The sequence below is a fragment of the Oryctolagus cuniculus genome, chromosome X (genome assembly GCF_964237555.1).
Source record: "Oryctolagus cuniculus chromosome X, mOryCun1.1, whole genome shotgun sequence".
NCBI classification, from domain to species: Eukaryota; Metazoa; Chordata; class Mammalia; order Lagomorpha; family Leporidae; genus Oryctolagus; species Oryctolagus cuniculus.
In genome coordinates, this window is record NC_091453.1 from 66535711 (window position 1) to 66559099 (window position 23389).

The 23389-nt window shown below is 36.8% G+C and overlaps 1 protein-coding gene across 6 annotated transcripts in view; it reads left to right on the forward strand.

Moving 5' to 3' along the window:
* HDX (highly divergent homeobox) overlaps positions 1 to 23389 on the forward strand; it is a 213597-nt gene that overhangs the window by 99322 nt on the left and 90886 nt on the right. For 4 of the 6 annotated variants that reach the window (XM_051827389.2, XM_051827388.2, XM_017350008.3 and 1 more), the window contains 2 exons: positions 269 to 1381; positions 18470 to 18523. In XM_051827389.2, the coding sequence (XP_051683349.1) occupies positions 269 to 1381; positions 18470 to 18523 (1167 nt within the window). The remainder of the gene's footprint in view (positions 1 to 268; positions 1382 to 18469; positions 18524 to 23389) is intronic. The other 2 variants (XM_051827390.2, XM_070066384.1) reach the window with 1 other exon arrangement.

The following is a 23389-nucleotide window of genomic DNA, read 5'->3' on the forward strand; positions in this document are numbered from 1 at the left end:
ATTCTTGATATGTAGTAATTGGATGGGTTTTGAGGAAAAGAAGAGCAATAATATACTGTAGTCTTAAAGTTCCTAGATATTTGGGAGACTTTGATCATGTTTGCCCTATACTTTACTTACTGTGTCTTTCATAATATCTTTTTAACTTTACCTTTGTGTAGGCCTCAGTTCATTCTAAGACAAATGAGAATAGAATTTATAATCTAGTAATTGTTTTTTTCTTGCATTATTGCTAATTTTTTTAAAATACTATTTTTTATCCTTCCAGACGTGGGTTGGCAATAAGAGAAGAAAAATGAGTAGTAAGAATTCCGAATCAGGAACAACAACAGCAACTGTTTCTGGTACCTCTTTAGCAGCTCCAGACATTACAGTCAGAAATGTGGTTAATATTGCTCAACCCTCAAGCCAACAGTCTTCTTGGACATCAGCCAATAATGACGTCATTGTAACTGGTATATACAGTCCAGCCAGTTCAGCAAGTAGACAAGGGACAACCAAGTATACAAATACACAAATTACAGAAGCACATAAAACTCCTATTCAGAAAACAGCCAGTAAAAACGATACTGAATTTCAGTTGCACATTCCTGTTCAAAGACAAGTAGCACACTGTAAAAATGCCTCTTTGCTCCTGGGTGAAAAAACAATTATTTTGTCACGACAGACAAGTGTGGTAAATGCTGGAAACTCAGTATACAATCACGCAAAGAAAAACTATGGGAGCTCTTCAGTACAAGCTTCTGAAATGACAGTACCTCAAAAGCCATCTGTGTGCCACCGACCTTGCAAAATTGAACCAGTTGGGATTCAAAGGTCATATAAGCCTGAACACACAGGTCTGGCATCACATAACTTATGTGGACAAAAGCCAACTATTAGAGACCCTTACTGTAGAACCCAAAATTTGGAAATCCGTGAAGTTTTTTCACTGGCAGTTAGTGATTACCCCCAGAGAATTCTGGGGGGCAATGTTCCGCAGAAGCCTAGCTCAGCAGAAGGAACTTGTTTGTCCATTGCAATGGAGACAGGAGATGCTGAGGATGAATATGCCAGAGAGGAAGAGTTGGCATCAATGGGAGCACAGATACCAACCTACTCAAGGTTTTATGAAAGTGGCAGTTCCCTTCGAGCTGAGAACCAAAGTACAACTTTGCCAGGACCAGGAAGAAATATGCCAAATTCACAAATGGTGAATATCAGAGATTTGTCAGACAATGTACTGTATCAAACTAGAGACTACCATTTGACACCACGGACCTCATTACACACAGCCTCGAGTACAATGTACAGTACTACAAATCCATCACGGAATAACTTTTCTCCACATTTTGCATCATCAAGCCAATTGAGGTTATCACAAAACCAAAACAATTACCAGGTAACGTATAAAATTATTTTGTAACTGCTTTAAAAAGCTGTGTTTGGTTTTTAATAAATTATGTTCATATCCAGTTAGACTTGGGACCTGGGTCATTCAACTCGTATTTTAAAGTAGCAAAATTTTTGACTCAGAGCTATGTTTTGGGCTCAACTCCTTGAAGAGTCTTGTGATTTCTTTGTCATGTTTAAAATGATGAGTTTTCTTTTAACGGAATATAGTCATTTTTATAACATGGCAGTTTTCCCTTGACATTTAAAATGATTTTGTTCAGGAAATGGTAGCTTTATGGGAAGCATCGCATTTCCCATCACTAAAATAGGATTAAATTGGCTAGACTCATCCTCTTGAACATAGATTATTCCTGTAATGGTCTTTACTTACAGTTTGGGGAGATGTCACTCAGTGAATGGTGCCTTCTCTGGGTATAGAGCCAGGCAAGTCAATCATTTCTCCAGGTGTCGGTGGTTGAGAAGTCAGCGCCTGCGATAGCAGCCAAGTGCTTCTTCTGAAAGCAAATGCTTCATTAAAACATTGTTTACCACTATAATATAAATATCTTTCTAAATATAAATAATCTTTCTAAAAATGTTCATAGGGAAATGTCATATTCAGAGTAAGAATGAAGGCAATTTTAGACCTGTGCACACAAAATAGGTGTTATTTCTTTGCCATTTCACATATTCATTGTCCAGATGTACTTCAAATAAATTGTTTAGTGATGAGGTATACACTTACCTCAGAACATCGCTTAAGGCCATGGTTCTTCTCTGAAAAAAAAATGTGTTTTACAGAATATGAATAACAGAACATGGCTGTTTGTATTTTGCTTTCTACTGGCTAGACCCTCTTGTCTGTTCAACCACCATACTTAAGGTTTAACTAGATTTAAGAATCTTCCAGGCTGTTTGCAACCAATTCAATGAACTGTCTTCTGGGGAAGGGAGGAAGGAAAGAGAGGGAGGGGGAGAAGGAGAAGGAGAGGGGAAGGAGGAGAAGAGGGAGTGGGAGAGAGAGAGAGAGAGAGAGATCGATCTTGCATTATCTAGCTTGCTGGCCCACTCCGCAAAAGCCTGCAACAGTAGGGACTGAACCAGGCAGAACCCTGGAGCTAGAAACTCAATCTGGATCTCCCCAATGGGTGGCAGAGACCCAATTACTTGAGCCATCACATGCAGTCTCCCAGAATGTGCATTAGCAGGAAGCTGAAATTCGGAGTGGAGCCAGAAAACAAACCCAGGCACTTTGACATGAGATGTAGATGTACCAAACAGCCTCTTAACCACTGTACTCAGTGCCCACCCACCCTCATATTCTCTTAACTCCCTCCTTCTTAAAGCTCACTGCTTCAAAATTAAAACCAGTAACAGTACAGAAGTGCTCCTCTGGCACCTGGCCCTAGCAGAAGAGTACCCCATTATAATTATATAGTCATTTTTATTGAAAAGATGTCTCTCTGTCTCTACCTCTCTTCCGTTCCCTGGTCCACTCCCCAGATGGCCGCAACAGCCGGGGCTGGGCCAGGCCAAAGCTGGGAGCCAGCAGCTTCTTCCAGGTCTCCCATTTGGGTAGCAGGGGCTTGAGCACTTGAACCATCTTCTGCTGCTTTCCCAGACACGTTAGCAAGGGGCTGAATCCCAGACTCATTAGCAAGGAGCTGAATGGGAAGCAAGGCAGCAGGGAATTTAATCGGCACCTATATGGGATGAGGGTGTTTCAGGTAGCGGCTTGACTGGCTTCACCACAATGCTGACCTCTTTAAGCAGATTTTAATTACTTGCCCAAGAAAAATTCCAGCTCAGAAATCTGTTATCCATCTTGGTGTTTTTCTGCTTTACCATTCAGCATGACTATTTGAACTCTAATGTGAGTTACTAAAAGCCTCAACAATGCAGAGTTTAATTTTTAATTTGTCCTAAGTACACCACTCCCCGAAAGTTAATTTAACCTGTGGTTTTACCTTTTTATAGACTCTTTTTTCTGACAGAACTTTTAAAGAAACTACATTTTTTAATGAAAAGAACCTTTTAAATGTATTAAAACTTAGTAATTTTTTTTGAATACCAATCTCCTTAAAAGGAAAGCAGCTTGACATAACAATTTAGAGCATGAGCTTGGAGCCTGGACAGAGTGACATTCAAATCTGGCCACTTTCTACTTGTATGACCTCTAGCAAGTGACTTAACCTCTCTGTGTAAGAGTTTCCTTATTTGTATAAGGTAGTGAACAATGCCTACTTCACAGGAATGCTGTCATGTGAAATGACAGTCTGTGCTAGGATCCTTGTACCTTCCCTGGCACATAAGCCGCCTTATGCATATGAACTCAGAACTGGAAAGTTAATGAAACTCTGGTAGTTCATTTCTCCTTTACATCCCATTTCAAGTAAAATATCACTGAACCCACAATCATCCTAGAGTAATTGAAGAAAAAATAGCACGCAATACTGTCTGAAAGACTGGAGGTCAGCTGTCTCCCTCATCAAAACTTAAATCCCATATATGCCTGTCTATATTATACCAGATTCCTTCAAGCCAGTTTGACCTGTGATAGTATGGTAGAGAAAGTTTAAAGAGAACCTTTTAAAGAAAGATATTCTAGTATAGTTTTAATGATCTGTGGTTATTTTAAAATTTATTATATATGAGTGAAATGATCATATTTTCATTTGATTATTGTTTATAGCCCTTGTCCATATTCCCATTGAACTAGCACCTTTTAACTTGTTGAACTCTGTTTAGTAGAGCATTAAGCCTTTGACTATAATGTGAATTAAAAATATGTTATCTCAAAAATTAACAAATAAGGAAAGAGTGAGCGTGAAAAAGAGGAAGGAAGGAAGGAAGGAAGGAAGGAAGGAAGGAAGGAGGGAGGGAGGGAGGGACGAGGCGAGGGAGTAAGTTCATTATATTATAAAATTATATCTGTGAACTACACAGAATCTGTCCTCTTTGTATGGATATCACATTAACTTGAGAATTGATGAGAATTGTGTTGTAGTAATTATCAAGCATTTGCTATGATCCTGAGAGTCTAATGTATTAATAAAATCCTTAAAAAGGAGAAAATCTTTAGGGTATCACTTTACCCTATCTTTCTTTTAGATGGGAATTGGGGAAACCAAAGCATCCTGAGAAGGTGGAATCCATGAAGGTTATCCTCTAAGGTTTTGACGAAGCTATACTCTCAACAGTGTTGGAACAGGACTTAAAGAGCCTATTGTCAGCTTGACAACTTTTCTATCTATAAAAATGTAATCAAGCAAAAAAATGTCTTGGTTTTCTGACTCTGGGACTTTATTACAGAGAAGTCTGTCTTTTCTCCCTGTTAAACCAATTAACTTCAAGCTGAGATCCCACTCCTGGAGGCTAGTCTAGTTCCAAGCTATCCAGCAGAATAAGTACAGGTGCAGGAATTTGATAGAGTAATTAAGATGCTAGTTTGGATACTTGTATCCCATAAAGCAGTTCCTGTGTTAGAGCCCTGGCTCTTTTCCCAATTCCAACTTCCTGCTAATGCATACCCTAGGAGACAGTAGTGATGGCTCAAGTTACCTGGGTTCCTGACACCCATGTGGGAGACTCAGACTGAGTTAATAGCTCCTGACTTTAGCCTGGTCCATCCCCACTATGGCAAGCTTTTGGGGAGTGAACGAGCAGATGGTGATTCGCTCTCCCTCTCTCCCTCTCTCCCTCTCTCCCTCTCTCCCTCTCTCCCTCTCCCTCTCCCTCTTCCTCTCCCTCTCCACTTTCAAATAAATACAATAAATATTTTTAAGAGAATAAGTTCAAATTGAAGAAATTCTAGAAGATGATAAGTTGAAATTAGTTGTTTTGCAGCCTCTTGGGAATACTATATTAAGGGTTGAATTGGTATGAAAGAAACTGACAGGAGGTGACTATACCAGGATATTGCAATTCCATTCAAAAAACTGTTCACACAAACCTCATTCATGGAGCCTGATTACAACCATATTGATTTCTTAGGTGCCATTTATTTTTCATGTTATCTCCATGTCAGGAATAAATTTAATAAGTAAATTATCATAAAAGAACTGCTATGATCACAGTTTATTAAAAATTATATGTGTAAGCATATTGAAGCATTTTGGAAGACAAATGCTATAAATACAGGTTTTTTTGTTATAGTACTATTGTGGCTTGATAATTCACTGAATTCCTATCTCTCATGGACTTCATAAGTTCTTAGAAATTAATAGAAGTTGAAACTTTGAGGTTCCTCTAAAAATACCTTCCAGGGGCTGGTGTTTTGATGCAGCAAGTTCAGCTGCTGCCTGGAATTCCAGCATTTCAAATTAGAGCATCAGTTCAAGTCCCAGCTATTCCACTTCTGATCCCACTCCCTGCTAAAGTGCCTGGGAGAGCAGCAGAGGATGATAGTCCATGTACTTGGACTCCTGTTGCCCAGGTGGGAGATCTGGATGGATTTCCAGACTGAAGGATTTCCAGGCTCCTAGCATCAGCCTGGCCCAGCCCCAGCCATTGCAGCCATTTGAGGGAGGAGTGAACCAGCAGATGGAAGATTCTCTCACCTCTCTCACTCTAGCTCTCATTCCCGCTCTCTGTAACTCTCCCTGTCAAATAAATAAATCTTATTTCTAAAAAAATCAATTTACAAATATAATATATCCCCTTGGTAAATGTGCTTTGTTACTTCCAACTTTCTTCACTATTTGTGGACTTCAGAACTTTTTAGAAATCTAAACTTTGAAGTTTCATAGTTGAATGAACTTTATAGGTCATGACATAGTATCAATACAAATTATATTTTTACCTGAGGAAATGCGGGCCAGTAAAATTGAATGATTTGGTCAAAATAATGCTAGGGACGCATTCAAGTTTTGAAAAAGGAACTGCAATGTGAGTTGAGTAGGTAGTTTTATCAAGGATTATTGTTAAATAATTTTATTGAGCTAGAATTGCAATACAATGCAATATAGAATCCATACTTTAAAAGTGCACAATTCAGTAGTTTTTAATATATTCATAAAGTTGGTCAAGCAACACCACAATCTAATTTTAGAACATTTCTTCACCTTAGAAATGATCCACCCACCCATCTAGCACACCACCATTTTAATTGGGTTATTAATTTTTCTGCTAATGAATTGTATGGATTCCTTATAAATTTTGGCTATTAATCCTTTATCAGTTTTATAGTTTGCAAATATTTTCTTTTATTTCATAGGCTATATTTTTATTTTGTGGACTTTTTACTTTGATGAAGTCCCAATTGTTTATTTTTACTTTTGTTGACTGTGCTTTTGCTACCAAATCCAAAATTACCATTTCCAAGACCAATGTCCAAAAGCTTTTCCATGTTTTCCTCTGAGATTTTTACATTTCCAGATGTTATGTTTATGTCTTTAATTCAGTTTTAAATTTTATGTATTTGAAGGGCAGAGTGAGGGGGGAGAGAGAGAGAGAGAGAGAGAGGAGAGAGGAGAGAGGAGAGAGGTCCCATTTATTGGTTCACTCCAATAATGTACCCAGGGAAGGCCAAAACCGGGAGCCAGTAACAAAATTTGGGTGTCCCACATGGGTGACAGAAAACCAACATCTGCTTCACAGGATTTGCACCAGCAGGAAGCTGGAATCTGGAGCCAGAGCCACGAGTAGAACCTAGGTGCTCTGTTGTGGGATATGGGCATCCTAACCAGTTGTCTTAACCACTAAGCCAAATTCCTATCTCTCTTTAAGCTATTCAGAGCAGATTTTTGTATATGATGCAAAATAAGGGTCAAAACTCATTCTCTTGCATGTGGATATACCATTTTCTAGACACTATTTAAGAGGATATCCTTTTCTCCAGTGCGTGTTATTGGCATCCTAAAGACTATCTATACTCAGATATGTATGAATTTGTTCTGGGCTCTCTATTATGTTCCTTTGATCTATGTGTTTTTAGTCCAAAACTATACTGATTTGATCATTAAATTGTAATATAGTTTGAAGCAAGGAAGTATTCTCCTCTATAACTTTGTTCTTCCTTATTTGATGGTACCAAAAGAATTTTTGGATTATTTTCTTTATTTATGTGAAAAATACCATTGGAATTTTGATTAATATTGCATTGAATCTGAGGATCACTTTGGGTAGTGTGTGCATTTAAACAATATTTTTTCATTCTCTGAACTTCAGGTATCTTTCCATTTATCTGGGCCATGCTATGTTTATTTTATCCATGTCTTACAGTTCTCACTACATGGATTTTTCACCTCTTTGGTGAAATTTACTCCTGAGTGTTTTGTTCTTTTTTGATGCTGTTGTATATCCAATTTTCTCCTTAATTATTTTTTTGAGAAATTTATTATTAGTGGATAGAATACAACTGATTTCTCTATATTGATTCTTGTATCTTGCAATGAAACTGAATTCATTTACTAGTTGCAGTTTTTCAGTGGAGTCCTTAGGACAGAGAGTTTTACTTCTTCCTTTCCAATTTGGTTGTCTTTTATTTCTTTTCCTTGCCTAATTGTTCTGGTTAGGACTTCCAATACTATATTGAATGAAAATAGTAAGAGTAGACATCCTTGTCTTGTTTCAGATCTTAGAGGAAAATTAGCTTTTCACTGTTGAGCATGATGTTGGCTATCAACTTCTCATATATAGATCTTATTATGACGAAGTATATGTACCTACATCAATTTATTAAGATTTTATCATAAAAGAATGTTAAATTTTGTCATATATACTTTTTACAACTATTGAGATGATCATAGGATTTTTATCCTTCATTCTCTTATTGTGGTGTTTCACACTTATCGATTTGTATGTGTTGACTCATCTTTGCATCTTACAGGTAAATTCCATTTGATCATGGTATATGATCTTTTTAATGTGATTTTTTATTTTTTTCTTTTTGAAGATTTTTGCTTCTATGTTTATTTGATATATGGGCCTATATTTTTCTTTCTAATGAGCTACTTGTCTGGCTTTGGTATGAAGGTAAAACTTACCTTGTGAATTGAGGTTGCAATAATTACTTCCTGTTCAATTTTTGGGAAGAGTTTCAGATGGATTGGGTTAATTCATCCTGAAATGTTCCGTAGAATTCGCCTATGAAGTTGTATGCTCCTGGGCTTTTCTTTATTTGGAAGTTTTTGATAACTGTTTCAGTTTCTTTACTCTTTATCAATCTGCTCAGATTTTCTAATTCCTCATGTTTCAGTCTTGATGTGTTGTATATGTCTAGGAATTAATTCATAATAGTCTCTTATGTTCCTTTATATTTTTATGATATCAGTTATAATATCTCCTCTATACTTATTTGGGTTCTCTCTTTTTTCTTGATTAACCTATCTAAAGGTTGGCCAATTTTTTTATGTTTTTAAAAAAATCCAAATCTTAGTTTTGTTGATTGTTTTTATTATCTTTCTAGTCTCTATTTTATTTATTTTTGCTCTGATCATTATCATTTCCTTTGGCTAAATTTGGGCTTAGTTTGTTCTTTTAGTTCCTTGATGTATAAAGGCAATTTATTTATTTGACATATATTTTTTTCTAATGTTGGCATAAACTTCACCCTTATAACTTGTCTTAGTCATTTTTTGGAGCTGTAACAGCATTGCTGAGACTGGATAACTTATAAGGAATATAAGTTTATTTGACTCATGATTCTGAAATCTGAGTAGTCCCAGAACATGTCACAGGCAACTGCTCAGCACATGGTGAGGGCCTTCTTACTGTATCATAATGTTGTGGTAGGCGTGTCATGACAATACAGCTTACTCTGTTCTATCTTATTTTTACAAAGCTACTAACAGCAACATAGGGACCCCACCCTCATCATCTCATCTAATCTTGATTGAATCCTGAATGCCCCATCTCCAAATACAATTAATATATAAACCTGTGGATTAATTTTTCAGCACATGAACTTTTAGGGAACGCATTGAAACCAAAGCATAACTGCTTTTGCTGCATCCTGTAAGTTTTGCTACACTGTATTTTTGCTTGCATTCGCCTCAAGGTTTTTTTTTTTAATTTTTTCTTTCAATTTCTTCTTTGATTCATTGACTGTTCAGGAATGTATTGTTTTAATTTCCACATTTTTTGTAGATTTTCCAATTTTCCCCTATTTTTGATTTCTATTTTCATAACATTGGTGGAATAGACACTTGACATGATTTCCACCTTCTTAAAATTGGTAAGATTTGTTTTGTGATCTAAGACATGATCTGTCTTTGAGTGTGTTCTGTGTGCTCTTGAGAAGAAAGTGTACTCTGCTGCCGTTGCATGAATTGTTCTGTAGATGTCCTTTTAGTTCTTTTGGTCTTTAGCACTATTCAAGTCTGCTATTTTCTTATTGATTTTCTCTCTGGATGATCTTTCAATTGTTGAAAGTGAAGTGCTGAAATCTCCTACTGTATTGTATTGCTGTCTGTTTCTCCCTTCAGTTATTTTAATATTTTCTTAATATATTTAGATGCTCCAATATTCAAAGCATGTATTTTTATAATCATTATACATTCTTGAAGAATTGACTCCCTTATCATGATATAGTTATCTTCTTTATCTGTTTTGACAGATTTCGACTGAATGTATATTTTGTCTGATATAAGTATAGCCACACTTACTCCTTTTGAGTTACTCTTTGCATAGGATATCTTTTTCCATCTCTTCATTTTCAGCCTATGTGTGTACTTAACGCTAAAGTGAGTCCCTTGTAGACAACATATCATTGGATCTTGCTTTTTATCCATTCAGCCACTCTATCTTTCGTTGGAAGAATTGAATCTATCTATACTTAACTATTGAAAGGAAAGGACTTACTCTTGCCATTTGTTAGGTTTTTTTTTTATGTTTTATAGTTCTTTTGTTTCTTTATTTCTCTCTTGTTGTCTCCCTTTGTGATTTATTAGATTTGTTTTTAATTTATTTATATTTATTTGAAAGACAGTTTCAGAGAGAGTTAGAGACAGAGAGAGAGGTCTTCCATCCACTGGTTCACTCCCCAAATGGCTGCAACGGCCAGAGCTGAGCCGATCTGAAGCTAGGAGCCAGGAGCTTCTTCCAGGTCTCCCATGTGGGTGCAGGGACCCAAGGCCTTGGGCCACCTCTACTATTTTCCCAGGCCATAGCAGAGAGCTGGATGCAGAAGTGGAGTAGCCAGGTCTCAAACTGGCACCCATATGGGATGCTGGCACTTCAGGCTGGGTCTAACCCGCTATGCCACAGCACTGGCCCCATAGATTTGTTTTTAGTATATGCTGTCATTACTTTCTCTTCATCTTTTGTGTATCTTCTTTATGGTTACCATGGGGCTTATATTAAACATAAAATAGTTACTTTAAAGTCATTTTCTAGTAAGTGTAATGCATGCACTTCCTCTGGGACATTTTCTTGAGATTTATTTTATTTCTTCAAATGGACAATATTGTCCTGTTTCTTTGTGTACCTTATGAATTTTTTAGATCAGTCATTTGAAAAATAAAAATAGCAAAAACACCTATTCAAGTCTCTTCATTCTAACCCCATGCATTGGAGGTCCTTCACTAATCAATCAAGCATGAATTCTTAAGATTTCTTGGATCTTGTCTATTTGTCATCCCTAGGCATATATACATAATGGTTACCAATCCTCTTATATACATGGTTACTTTTAAATATTTTAATTTTCCTCAGAGTGTTTCCCCCAGAGCCTTTAATATCCCTCAGTTAGTAATCTCTTTCTCTAAATTTCTGTGGATCTGCTGTTTCTTTCTGATTTTCACAAGTGTTACCCACTGCTTCCCGCCACTTCCTCTAGCTTGAGATCTGAGCTATGCCACTTTTGGCTGTCTGAACTCCAAACTGAGGGATAAAGAGACCAATATCTCAGGCAGATCTCACAGTAGTTAGCACACTACAAGTTTAGTCTTCCCTGCCCTCTCTTCATAGAAAGGACTGGGGATCAGGTCACTACTTCCCCTAAACCATGCTATGCACACCAGAAAGGGAATGTGACAAGGTAAAGTAAAAACAAATTCTCCTGCCACTTTAAATTCAGCATTTTTTTGGTTGGACATTTGCTTCCTTGCTATAGATCTTTGACTTCCACAGCTATTATAATGTTATGTTAGTCAGTCACTTGTTTATTTAATGTTTCCATTGCAGGACAAGGGTCTAGAGCTTCCTAGTCTGTTTTTCTGACTTCCTCTGTTTATTTCTTAAATTACAGAATGAATGTATCAGCCCATATAGTGTTAATGCAACAACTAGTCAGGGTGTTTGATTTATTTTAAAAGCGGGCCTTTTGTTTCAACAAGGAGTCATATAAAAAGCAAAACCATGGAGAGATTCATGATAAGAACACCAGTCCAGTCCAGCAAGGATGGTAGCTTTTAAAAAACATTAAATTGCTTGCTCTTGTCTGGAGGACTGCTCTCTGACTATTCTTGTGACAAGCTATTTCATGTATTTTATATAATTATATTTAGAATTTAATGCTAGCATTCAACAGCTTATTTTCTGAAATCAGTGAAGATATTCTATATTTTCTCAAATGTCTACATGATTAGAATTAAGGTAATATTTTGAAACATGTTAGAGGGTATAATTTCAGGGAATCTAGATTTGTAATTGTGCACTCTGCAGTGATTTTCGATTAGAAGAAAATAATCCCACATGTTAATTTAGTAATTTTACTTATGTTTTTCAGTTATTTTCATAGTATTTTGATAATTAGTAGGATGAAATCAAATTTGTTCTTATATCTGAATACTTTTTTATAATTTTATTGAAACATCCAAGAATTCCAGTTTCCCTCTTCTTAATCACTTCTAGTCCGTAAAATGTAACTATTAAAATTATGTAGAAGAAAACAAATAAAATATGAAGGTTTTCAACTTCAAAAAATTTTCAGCCTAGTGAACTATTCCTTTGAAATGTACAGGCCACTTTTATTATTGAAATATATTCATCTGTACTATTCCAAATTCAAATAGACAAGGTTTTTTGAGTTTTTTTTACTTTTATTTAATAAATATAAATTTCCAAAGTACAGCTTTTGAATTATAGCGGCCTCCCCCCCCAACCTCCCTTCCGCTTTTGAGTTTTTGTTACCTTCTTTCTTAACGAATAATTTATTTTAACTTAATGGTCTTTTGCGGTAACTTTTTAATTTATATTATAGTCACAGGCTTGGTGCTTCTACTAGAGTTCAATAAATAAAAAGTAAAAAGACCAGACTGCAGCAGGAAAATAGAAAAGAATCAAAAGATGTTCAACTTCACATATAAAAAGTAAATTTTAAAATATTCAAAAAATCATTAATACTATAATAGTAGATAATTCTTACAATTTGGGGGGCAAATATTTAATACAAATTTTGACAAAACGCTGTATTTGCAACAGAACTGATAGACATGGGCCTCCGCTTTGCTTTCTTCTTTTCAATCTTAGCTCCCACATAAAAAGGAGAACATGTGGTATTCGACATTCTGTGTCAGGGTTATTTCCTTCAAAATAGTGGCCTCCATTTCCAATCTTTTTGCTGCAAATGATAGAATTTCATTCTTTTTACAGCTGAATGACATTCCATTGTATATGTATATGCCACATTTTGTTGAATCACTGATCTGATGACGGCCTCCTTGGTTGATTTCACGTCTTGCCTATTGTGAACAGGGGTACTATAAACATGATAGAGCAGGTATCTTATTGATCAAATGAATTCATGTCTTTTGAATTTATACACAACATTGGGATTGCTGGATCATCTGGCAGATCTATTTCAATTTTTTTTTAAAGAAATCTCCATGCTCTTTCTAATTTCCTGGAGGGCATATCTCCACTAGTTTCTACCATTTGCCTATCTCTTAATAGAAGAAAATGTATGTGCTTAAAAATTTTAGTTCCTTGCCCTAAAGCTGTAGTATTGAAGCTATATTCTGTAAAGGTAATCGCTTTTCTGAAAGCTTTTCCAGAGACTTAACAGAGAGAAGAAGAGGAAAAAAAATTTAGAAATGTTAAGACATCTTTTCTTCTTTGCCCCAAAACACAAATTGCTCCAAAACCGGAAGCAGCTTGTTCTCTTCCCCTCAGCTCCATGCAGTTATCTCTCATACACTTCCACTCTTGTTCTTCAATTGAATTTCAGCAAGTGATAGCTAGCGAATAGTAACAGCCCAGGCTAATTTAATCAATTGATCAGCAAATATTTGTTGAGTGCCTATCACATGCCCAGCAGTGCTCTCTGTGCAGTGCATATCACAAGCGACAAACAACTAGAATGTTCTCCCAATTAAAGTAGAATTATTAGTAAGTTTTAATACTCAGCTAATACCAAAACAATGATGGCAAGGTAAAACATTGATTTATGAATCTCTTACTACAGAACTTTGCAGAGAGATTTGATTTTTGTCTGATTGTTTCAGTTAATCAAATTTCAGACAATGAACGGCAGATTAAGAAAATTTCCAATTTTCCTGACTTACATAAAATATAGCACATTTCAAGTAACAGCTTTACTAGACTCATAAATTAGTCTGATAGCATATCCAGCCTATGTGTAAAATTCTTTTTAAAACAGATTGTTTAAATCAAATCAAGGGCCGGAGCCATGGCTCACTCAGTTAATCTTCCACCTGCGGCGCCGGCATCCCATATGGGCACCAGGTTCTAGTCCCGGTTGCTCCTCTTCCAGTCCAGCTCTCTGCTGTGGCCCAGGAGAGCAGTGGAGGATGGCCCAAGTGCTTGGGTCCCTGCACCTGCATGGGAGACCAGGAGGAGGCACCTGGCTCCTGGCTTCCGATCAGCGTAGCTCCAGCCCTAGCGGCCATTTGGGGGGTGAACCAACGGAAGGAAGACCTTTCTCTGTCTCTCTCTCTCAAAAAAAAATCACATTTTTTGTAATTCCTGTGAGACTATATAAAATTAATTAGAACAATTGTCTTAAGCATGATACTTTGCACTTAAGAATCTAACTATATGCATACCTTCTTGTGAATGTACAGCCTTGGACAATATGAGCATATATATATAATTAATATTATGAAATACAGTGTCTACTTAAAGTATGATTTTACATGAGACAGACAAATGTGTTTGATTCACAAACCTTAACTATGTGTATGATGTGACTCCAGTTCACATCACACAGTCCTCAGTGTTATGTCCTTTAGCCTGTCCACTCAGACATGATATGCAGACTTCCAAAAGCAGACACTCACTTACATTTAAATTTAAAGTTGTGACTTTCTGGTAGCTTCAGCAGACCAGCCACTTTGGGACATAGTTTTATGATGGCTGTAGCAAGACTATTCCCATTCTCTCCAAACTGGTTCTTTTCTATCTTATGCACAAGACCTTTCTCTAGAAATATGTTTTATTTCTCAATTCCTACATCCACTATCCTAGTTCCAACTCTGGATTACCTATTATTCAGACTATCATGAAATTTTCCAGTTTTTGAATTCACTGTTCACATAATGGCAAACTAAGCTTCCTAATGCATAAAAATATAATTCTGACCATATCACCCATTGACCATATCACACTTCTACATGAAAACCTTCATTGGCTCCTCATTTTCTAAGAATTATAATTAAGTGTATCTTGCATTTATGGCTTTCACAAAGCAGCCCAAATTTCCTTTTATAGTTCCGGTTGAATCAATCTTTCCTCAAACACATGCTATCCTTTACTGCACTGATCACACTATTTTTCCCTGCAATGCTGTCTTATTTCTATCAGAATTCTACTGGTCTTTTATGGTTTAGCTGAGATACCAATCCGCAAGTGAATGTAATTTTGCCATATTTTGAACTCCAATTGCACTTCATTTATTGTACCTCCCTATGACTCTTATCATGGTTTTCTTTGTATTAAAGTCATTCACATATCTGCCTTATCTTTCTTCTCAAATCATAGTTCTTGCCCTCCAGGAAATTATGTTTTACCCACCTTTTTATTTCCTGTAACATCTTAAACGGTGCCTAGTGTAGGAGAGATATCTGGTAAACATGTGAACAGAATTCAAATTAGCTACCTTGGAAAGTTATATCTACTTATTCCAATAATGTCCAATTTGTCAAAAAGTTTTTGAAGTTCTTTTACAATTGCTTTATGAGCTAGTGGGATTCTTTAAATGCTTTCAGTGGTGACAAATCATCATAATTTGTGGGAAAACTTGATTTTGGAAAATAGTCAGAACTCATTCTGAGCCACGTTTAGTGAATAATAAGGATGTTCAGTCTGAGCTGTTACATTTTCAGTTCAACTGAAAGGAGTGTGAGGTAATAAGACAGAATGTCTGGGCGAGGCATGAACTGACAATTCCAAAAGAAAAGTCCCTAAGATGCTTTAAACAATGGCAATATCATTGTAATGAGTTTATAACACCCCAAGTTTTCTACTTTGAAATGTACAATACTCAGTTGATACGTAATTTCTAATATATTTGTTAAATTAGTCTTGTCTCCTGATAGCTTCATTTTGCAACCTTCCATTTCAGTTTTTTTTTTTTTAAAGTGTGTTTGGAATTGAAATACCACTTAAAGAAGAAGTATACTAGCCTTCTAACTTCTCTACTTCATTTTATAGCTTCTGGTGGATGAAAAACCTGTCACCAATATTGCACCAAACAAAACTTCCCAAATCTGGGGAAACATGTTTATACAGTACTATGATTCATAAATTCCATAAATTCAACTGTTCTTCCTGCCTCTTCCTGAGTTTTACCAGAAACATAGAGAACTGAAGAATAGATTTGAAGTAAACAGAAGAGATTAGTTAAATATAGCATTTGAGTATCATACAACTGCTGCCACAGAATTATAAAACAAAAAAAAAGTAAAACTTGATCTCTTCCCAAAACTTATGGTATTCAGAGTGTTTGTATATAATTTATATATAATTCCACTTGCTTAGTTACATACAATTGACTTAAACAAGAATGCAGTTTGTATTCCTAAAATTCATATCAATGTTTTACAAATTTTACTTTATTGTGTTTATTGTAAGTATCATCTTTATTACTTATATGTGACTTTTCAGTAGTTACTGGTTTAAGGTTTTGTTTGTTGGTATTTTATTTGGTTTCACATTTTCTCTAGAAACTCTGTATAGATAAGTGTGAATTATCTTCACTAATGGATAGGAATATGTATACAGATAATCCAAATGAATAAAAATACAATTCTTACCATATCACATATCTGCATGAAACCTACATTGACTCCATATTTTCTAAGAATTATGAATAAATTTACCTTGCATTCATGCAGCCAAAAATTCTCTTTATAGTCCTAGTCGAATCAATCTTTCCTCAAACACATGCTATCCTTTACTGCACTGATCACAATATGGATATCTGATTTTTTTCTAGAATATATTATGTGATTATTTAGCAATTGGACCCTTCTTATTGAAACTAATGTATTTACTTTACAAACTCAAATACGTAGTGATGGAGAGAAAAGATAGGATATACTATGAAGAATTTTTCAGAAGATATATCTCCTTGTTTTTTTTTTATCATTGAAAAATCAATTATTCACATCTTGTCATGACCCTTTAGCCTTCCAATTAATTATCATTTTACTATAGTAATATTTACCTCGGTAAAATGTTTTCATCCTTAAAAGTATTGTTTGGATTTTATTCATTTTTGTTCCATGCCTTGTATGTTGGTATATTTGCAGCATAAAGCAAGACAGCAGAAGGCCAGGGATAGTTATATTGTACTTGAAATTTGAATACATGAGGACATTAATATTTAAACTGATTTTCTAGTCATCATTCTTTGTGATTAGGTATATTGCTATATAGGTCATTACTGAATATAATTTATCAAAAACAGTAAATATTTGTTTGAATGCCACTTTCCCACTACTATCACCCATCAAGGTTGATTTTACTTGTCAGTCTCCCAGGTGTGTGCTTGAGAAGGAAGGAGAGACCAAGTGGAAAGTGTGGAGTATTCCCCAATCCGTTTATGTCCCATGAGAAAGTACTGTTAAGCCTAGGTTAACCTGAGCCACAGCTCAGAGGGCCACTTTGGTCTTTGTAAATACTCCTCAGAGTCCCACAGGTGTAGCACCTATCTCCTGTGTGGCAATGCTAAGGTAGTATGATATTACTGGCCATTTGTCTTAGTATCTTCCACTTTTAAAATTATGGCCATACTGTTGAATATTATTTTGCAGAAGCATTGTTTCAGTTTGGGGTGTGAGTACATAGGTGGATGACAGAGTTTGAAACTTAGCTACTGTAATACACTGCTTCATTGGTAAAGGTCAAATATGTCAACATTTCTGGGAAATTATTAGAAAATATTGGTTCAGAAATGAAATACTTGTTTCGTAAGCAAGAAGTATCTGCTCAAGATTATAATATTGCCAGACTTCACTACCAACACTAAACACTGGAATTTATATGAAAAAGAACAGATTTTATTGGGCACACACTCTTATCCAGTTGATAATGTTTAAAGGTGCACATTTTCTCTTTTACAGTCATACATTTTTTTTTGCAAAACAATCTCTCTTTAAGTTAATGGGCCCATTAAAATCTATAGTTCACCATTTTGTAAGAAAGGGTGGAGCGCTAGTCTTGTAATGAGGTCACAATTTAGAAAAGCAATAGTTCAGTCATTTGTACTGCAAGTTTAAGATTTGTATTAGGAAAGCACATGTAGTTATAGCTCTATCAGACAGTGCTTATTTTGCAAAGCAAATACAAGTAGTGTATATAAACAATTGCTAGCAAGTATCCTTCTTTATAAATTCTTCTTTTGTGGTGATGCCCTATCTACAACATTTTCATTTTTCCCACAGGCCACTGAATCTTGATTTTAATAATTATATTGTTCATATATTTCCAAACACCCAAAAGAGTCCCAGTAATTCTAGGGCCCCAGCAGTGTTCCTTAAATTTCCAAGGGAACTTTGCACCACTTCTAAAATATTTTCACAAAGGAAAGCCCTTTAAATCTGTTGAGCTCATGAAGGAAACAACATTGTCTAGTGGGGAATATGCTCAGAATGCAGACTTATCTTTATATCATGTATGAATTCTTTGTTGATCAACATTCCAAGTAGTGTCAATGCATACCTTACTGAGATTCCATTTGTTGTTTCCACAGATTTCAGGAAACCTTACTGTGCCTTGGATTACAGGGTGTTCTAGAAAAAGAGCAGTAAGTAATTTTTCATTTAAAGTAGCAAGTGGGTTTCCCCTTGTGTTGTTAGTAGGGATGTCATTAAGAATATTGTCATGGTTTTTGGAAAGCTAATAAAAATGAAACTTGATAATACCGCCTTTTCTCAAAAGACGTATCTGTAGATTACATATATTACACAGGCATTCAAATAAAATACTATAATCCACATACCAAATAATCTGTAGGAAGTTTTTATTCAGTTTTAAAAGCATTCAAAGGTAATTCATAAAATACCATTTTTTCTCTACATCTAATTCACCCAGTTAGTTTGATAACACAATTGAATCATGATTGATTGGGAAAATCACTTTTAAGTAATTTGCGCTACTATTTTTAGTACAATTCAGTATTTAGAAGTGATGAGAACTAATATTTAGTAACAATATTTTGTCTTCTGGCTTTCTGCTACAACTACTGTAATTTTCCTAATGTTAGTATAATAGAGCTTCTGTAAAATTGTGTTTTCTCAGAGCATGTCATATAGTTGGTCTTCATTTTAACAAATATACCCAGGAGATTTTGATGTAACTGATCCATAGATGGGGAACAAAGAATTTTAACCACCAAATGGCCATAAATACATTAAGAAAGATAATTCAGGTTACTATATGATGGGTAGGTTTGAGATAAATAAAACCAAAACTAGGATTTCAGTCAGTACTGAATAGGATTGTCTAGATTCCTTTCACCCTTCTCTTCTCCACCAAGTAGAACTATAAACTCTGAAAATAATACAGGAGGCCATAAAGGAAGAATTATAAAAGGTGGAAAGGGGAAGGCAACTGGTTAGACTCCTGGAGGGACTACATGGTGTTTGCTCCCCACCTAAGAGTAGCAGGCAACACAGGTCAGGCAACTCATGACCTCCAACCTAGCAACAGAGCACAGCTCATCCCTCCCCCAGATAGAGACTAGGTCTCACGGTAGGCATGAACTGATATTGACAACACTGGCAATGGTTATCAATTGGGAAACCCTGCTGACAATAAGCAGCTATGGTAAATGTGGGGAGCAACCCGGACTAGACTAAGTTACTGGAATTAAGGCTTATTCTATGCATCTGCTCTCCCACAATATGGCTCTGAGAAGGGAGAAACAGCTTCTACGCAGCTGCCTCCAGTTCAACCAATAAACTGTAGGACCTGCTCCTGATTGGAGGAGAGCAGCGTACTCGGCGTGTGGGTAGCAGAGTTGGGATTGGTGGAAGGACTATAAAGGAGGAGAGAGACGGCATGCACCAGGAACATCTAAGGGGAACATCTATCTGAAGGAACACCTGTGCAGCCCCCGAGAGAGCCGGCCGGCGGTGTGCCGCTCCCCCGCGGAAGTGGGGAATGTGGCAGGGGGAACCGCCCTTCCACGGAGGTGGAAGGGATGGTAGCCAACCCGGGAAGGACCAGCAGCCAACCCAGGAAGGACCAGCAGCAAACCCGGGGAGGGCCGAGCAGACAAAAGAACAACGCAGGGTCCTGTGTCGTTCCTCCACGAAGAGGGGGAGCGACATAATGGTGCCGTGACTCGGATATGAAGCCTAGGCAGGGTTTAGTGTCGTTCCTCCACGAAGACGGGGAGCGACAGTAAATGTTCTCCTTCCCTTCTAGATCTGAACCCCTGCCTCTCTTACCTGGAGACACCAGGCAGCAATGCCAAAGGAGGCTGCTGCCTCAAAGAGCAACCTGACTTGGAGTGAGCAACCACGGGGGCACTTTTTGTCCCTATAAACCTGAGAATTCTTTTACTTGTCTAGAGAACCAGGTTTCTAGTTAGCACCAGTCAGAGGGATAAGACCAGAGCAAGTACCTAGCCTAAGGAGTGTACTATTCATCCCTGATGGATGTGGAATCCATTTCCCTAACTAGAGACACTGGTTTTTAGGTGCATCAACTGCAGGGATGTCCTCCTAAGTGTTTGGGCTCGATAAGATCTTTCTGTCAGTATAGATGGCAGGAGCAGGGATCAGTAGAATCCCCGGTGGCACTAAAAAAATCAAGCAGGTTAAAATAATATTACAAAGATTCTGAAAATTAAAGTGTCATTGTAACTATAACTCAACAGAGCAGGCTAGGACCTGTGTGCTAAATATGTATCACTGGGTGGGTGCTTCCTAAAATAAAAATATTTAGGGACAAGTACTTGATATGGTAGTTAAGATATCACTTCAATATCGAAGTGCCTGAGATTGAGTACTGCCTCTCCTTTCAATTCCCACATCCTATTCATGTGTACCCTGGGAGGCAAAATACTTGAGTCCCTGCCACCCATGTGAGAGATCTGGATGGAGTTCCTGGCTAGTAACCTCAGCATGACCCAGCCCTGACTATTGCAGGCATTTGGGGTATCAGCTGGCATATGAGAGCACTTTCTCTCTCTCTCTCTCTCTCTCTCTCTCTCTCTCTCTCGTTCTCTCTGCCTCTGCCTCTTTGTAACTTTGCTTTCAAATAAATAAATATTTTAACAAAGAATTATAAAATTGAAAAACACAATAACTAAAATTTAGAACTTGCTAGATATCTCTGTGTTAGACTTGAGATGAAAAAGAATAGAATCAGTTAGCTTAAAGGCAGATTAATAACATTTTTAAAGATTTATTTATTTATTTATTTATTTGAAAGGCAGGGTTACAGAGAGGGACACACACACATACAGAGAGAGATAGAGATTGAGATGGAGATGGAAATAGAGATGGAGAGAGAGAGTTTCCATTGGATCCACTGGTTCACTCCCCAAGTGGCTGCAATGGCAAAGCCAGGAGCCAGGAGCTTCATCTGGATCTTCCACGTGGGTGCAGGGGCCCAAGCACTATGTCTGTCCTCAGCTGCTTTCCCAGGCACATTAGCAGGAAATTGGATTGAGAGTGGAGCTTCAGAGAGTCTAACTGGTGCCCAGATGGGATGCTGGCATTAGGGGCAACAGGTTACCTACTTTGCTACAATGCTGGCCCCGAGTTTAGTAGAATTTAAGCGATTAGTACAACCAAAATAAAACAGATTTAAAAAAAGAACAGAATCTCAGCATTCTTTTTTAAAAGATTTATTTATTTAATTGAAAGAGTTATACAGAGAGAGGAGAGGGGGAGAGAGAGAGAGAGAGAGAGGTCTTCCATCTGCTGGGTTCACTCCCCAATTGGCTGAAACAGCCGGAGCTGTGCTGCGCCAAAGCCAGGAGCCAGGAGCTTCTTTGAGGTCTTCCACGCAAGTGGATGCAGGAACCCAAGGACTTGAGCCATCTTCCACTGCTTTCCCAGGCCATTGCAGAGAACTGGATCGGAAGTGGAGCATCTGGGACTTGAACCAGAGCCTGTATGCTGCAAGCAGCAGCCTTACCTGCATTCTATAGGACAATAACAAAAGATATAATAGTTGCATCATTAGAATCCACAGGGTGCAGAAAAAGTGAGACTAAAAGAATATTTGAAGAAATAATAATTTTTTGTGAGAAAAATAACACAGATCTACAGATTCAAGAAGCTTAATAGAGCTCAATATAATGCAAAGAAATCCACATCTAGGCATACAATGATTAAACTTATGAAAACTAAAGATTAAATTTTCTTGAAAGTAACCAGAGAGAAATGATGTATTACTTATAAGAGAAAAAGTAATCCAAATGACAGTGGATTTCTCATCTGAAATCTTGGAGGTCACAGAAATAGGTACATCATTTTCAGATGTTGAAAGAAAACAACTGTCAAACAAGAATTCTAGGTGTATGGAGAAAGAATTCTTCAGTAATTTAGGGAAAAATAAGACCTTCTTAGACAAAAGAAAACTAAAAGAATGTTTTGATAGCTGACCCACCCTAAAATAATGGCCAAAGGAAGTCCTTCAAATAGAAAGAAAATGATAGAAGGAATCTTGGGATACCAGAAAGGAAGAAATAACACCAGAAACAGCAGAAACATGAATATGAATTTTCTACACTATATTTGCTTACTGAAACAAAAATATTTGCACCATTTGATTCTTAGGACAATGTTATTTAACCATGGGGAAGATAAAAGCACCTAAACAAAAGGTTTCTACACTTCACTAGAAGTAGTAAAATATGGATACCAGTACACCACAAATCACAAGTATCACAGTAGGCAAAACAATCACTACAAATACGGTACAAAGTGATATACTCAGAAACAGCAAAATTCAAAATGAATTCCTAAAAAATGTTCAGGAAGGGGGGCGGAGTTGTGGCACAGTGTGTTAAGCCACAGCTTATAATGGCAGCATCCTCTATCAGAGCAACAGTTCAACTCCCTGTTGCTCTGCGTCCATCCAGATTCCTGTTAAGGTGCCTGAGAAGGTAATGGAAAATGCCTCAAGTACTTGAGGCCCTGCCACCCATTTGGGAGACCTGAATGACTCCTGGTTTCAGCCTAATCCAACCAGGGATGTTGCGGCCATTTGGGGAGTAAACCATTAGATGGGACATCTCTGTGGTTTTTTTTTGTGTGTGTGTGTGTGTGTGTGTGCACATCTCCCTCTCTCTGTGTCTCTGCCTTTCAAATATATAATTTTTTTTTAATTGTCCAGGTAAACCACAGGAAGAAACAAAAAGAGAAATATAGAGATATAAAATATAAGAAACAGAAAAATAATAAAATGAGAGATGTTAGGCCTAAGGTATATATAATAATCTTAAATATGGTTGTCCTAAATATATCAAGTAAAGGTAGAGATTGGCAAAATGAATAAAAACACAACCCAGCAACATACTGTTTATAAGACATTCACTGCAAGTTTAGTAACACAGGTGGGTGTATAAGAGCAGAAATTGATGAAATTGAAAATAGAAAAGGGATATGAGATTTAATGCTATAACTAGTACTCAAACAGTATTTTTCACTTT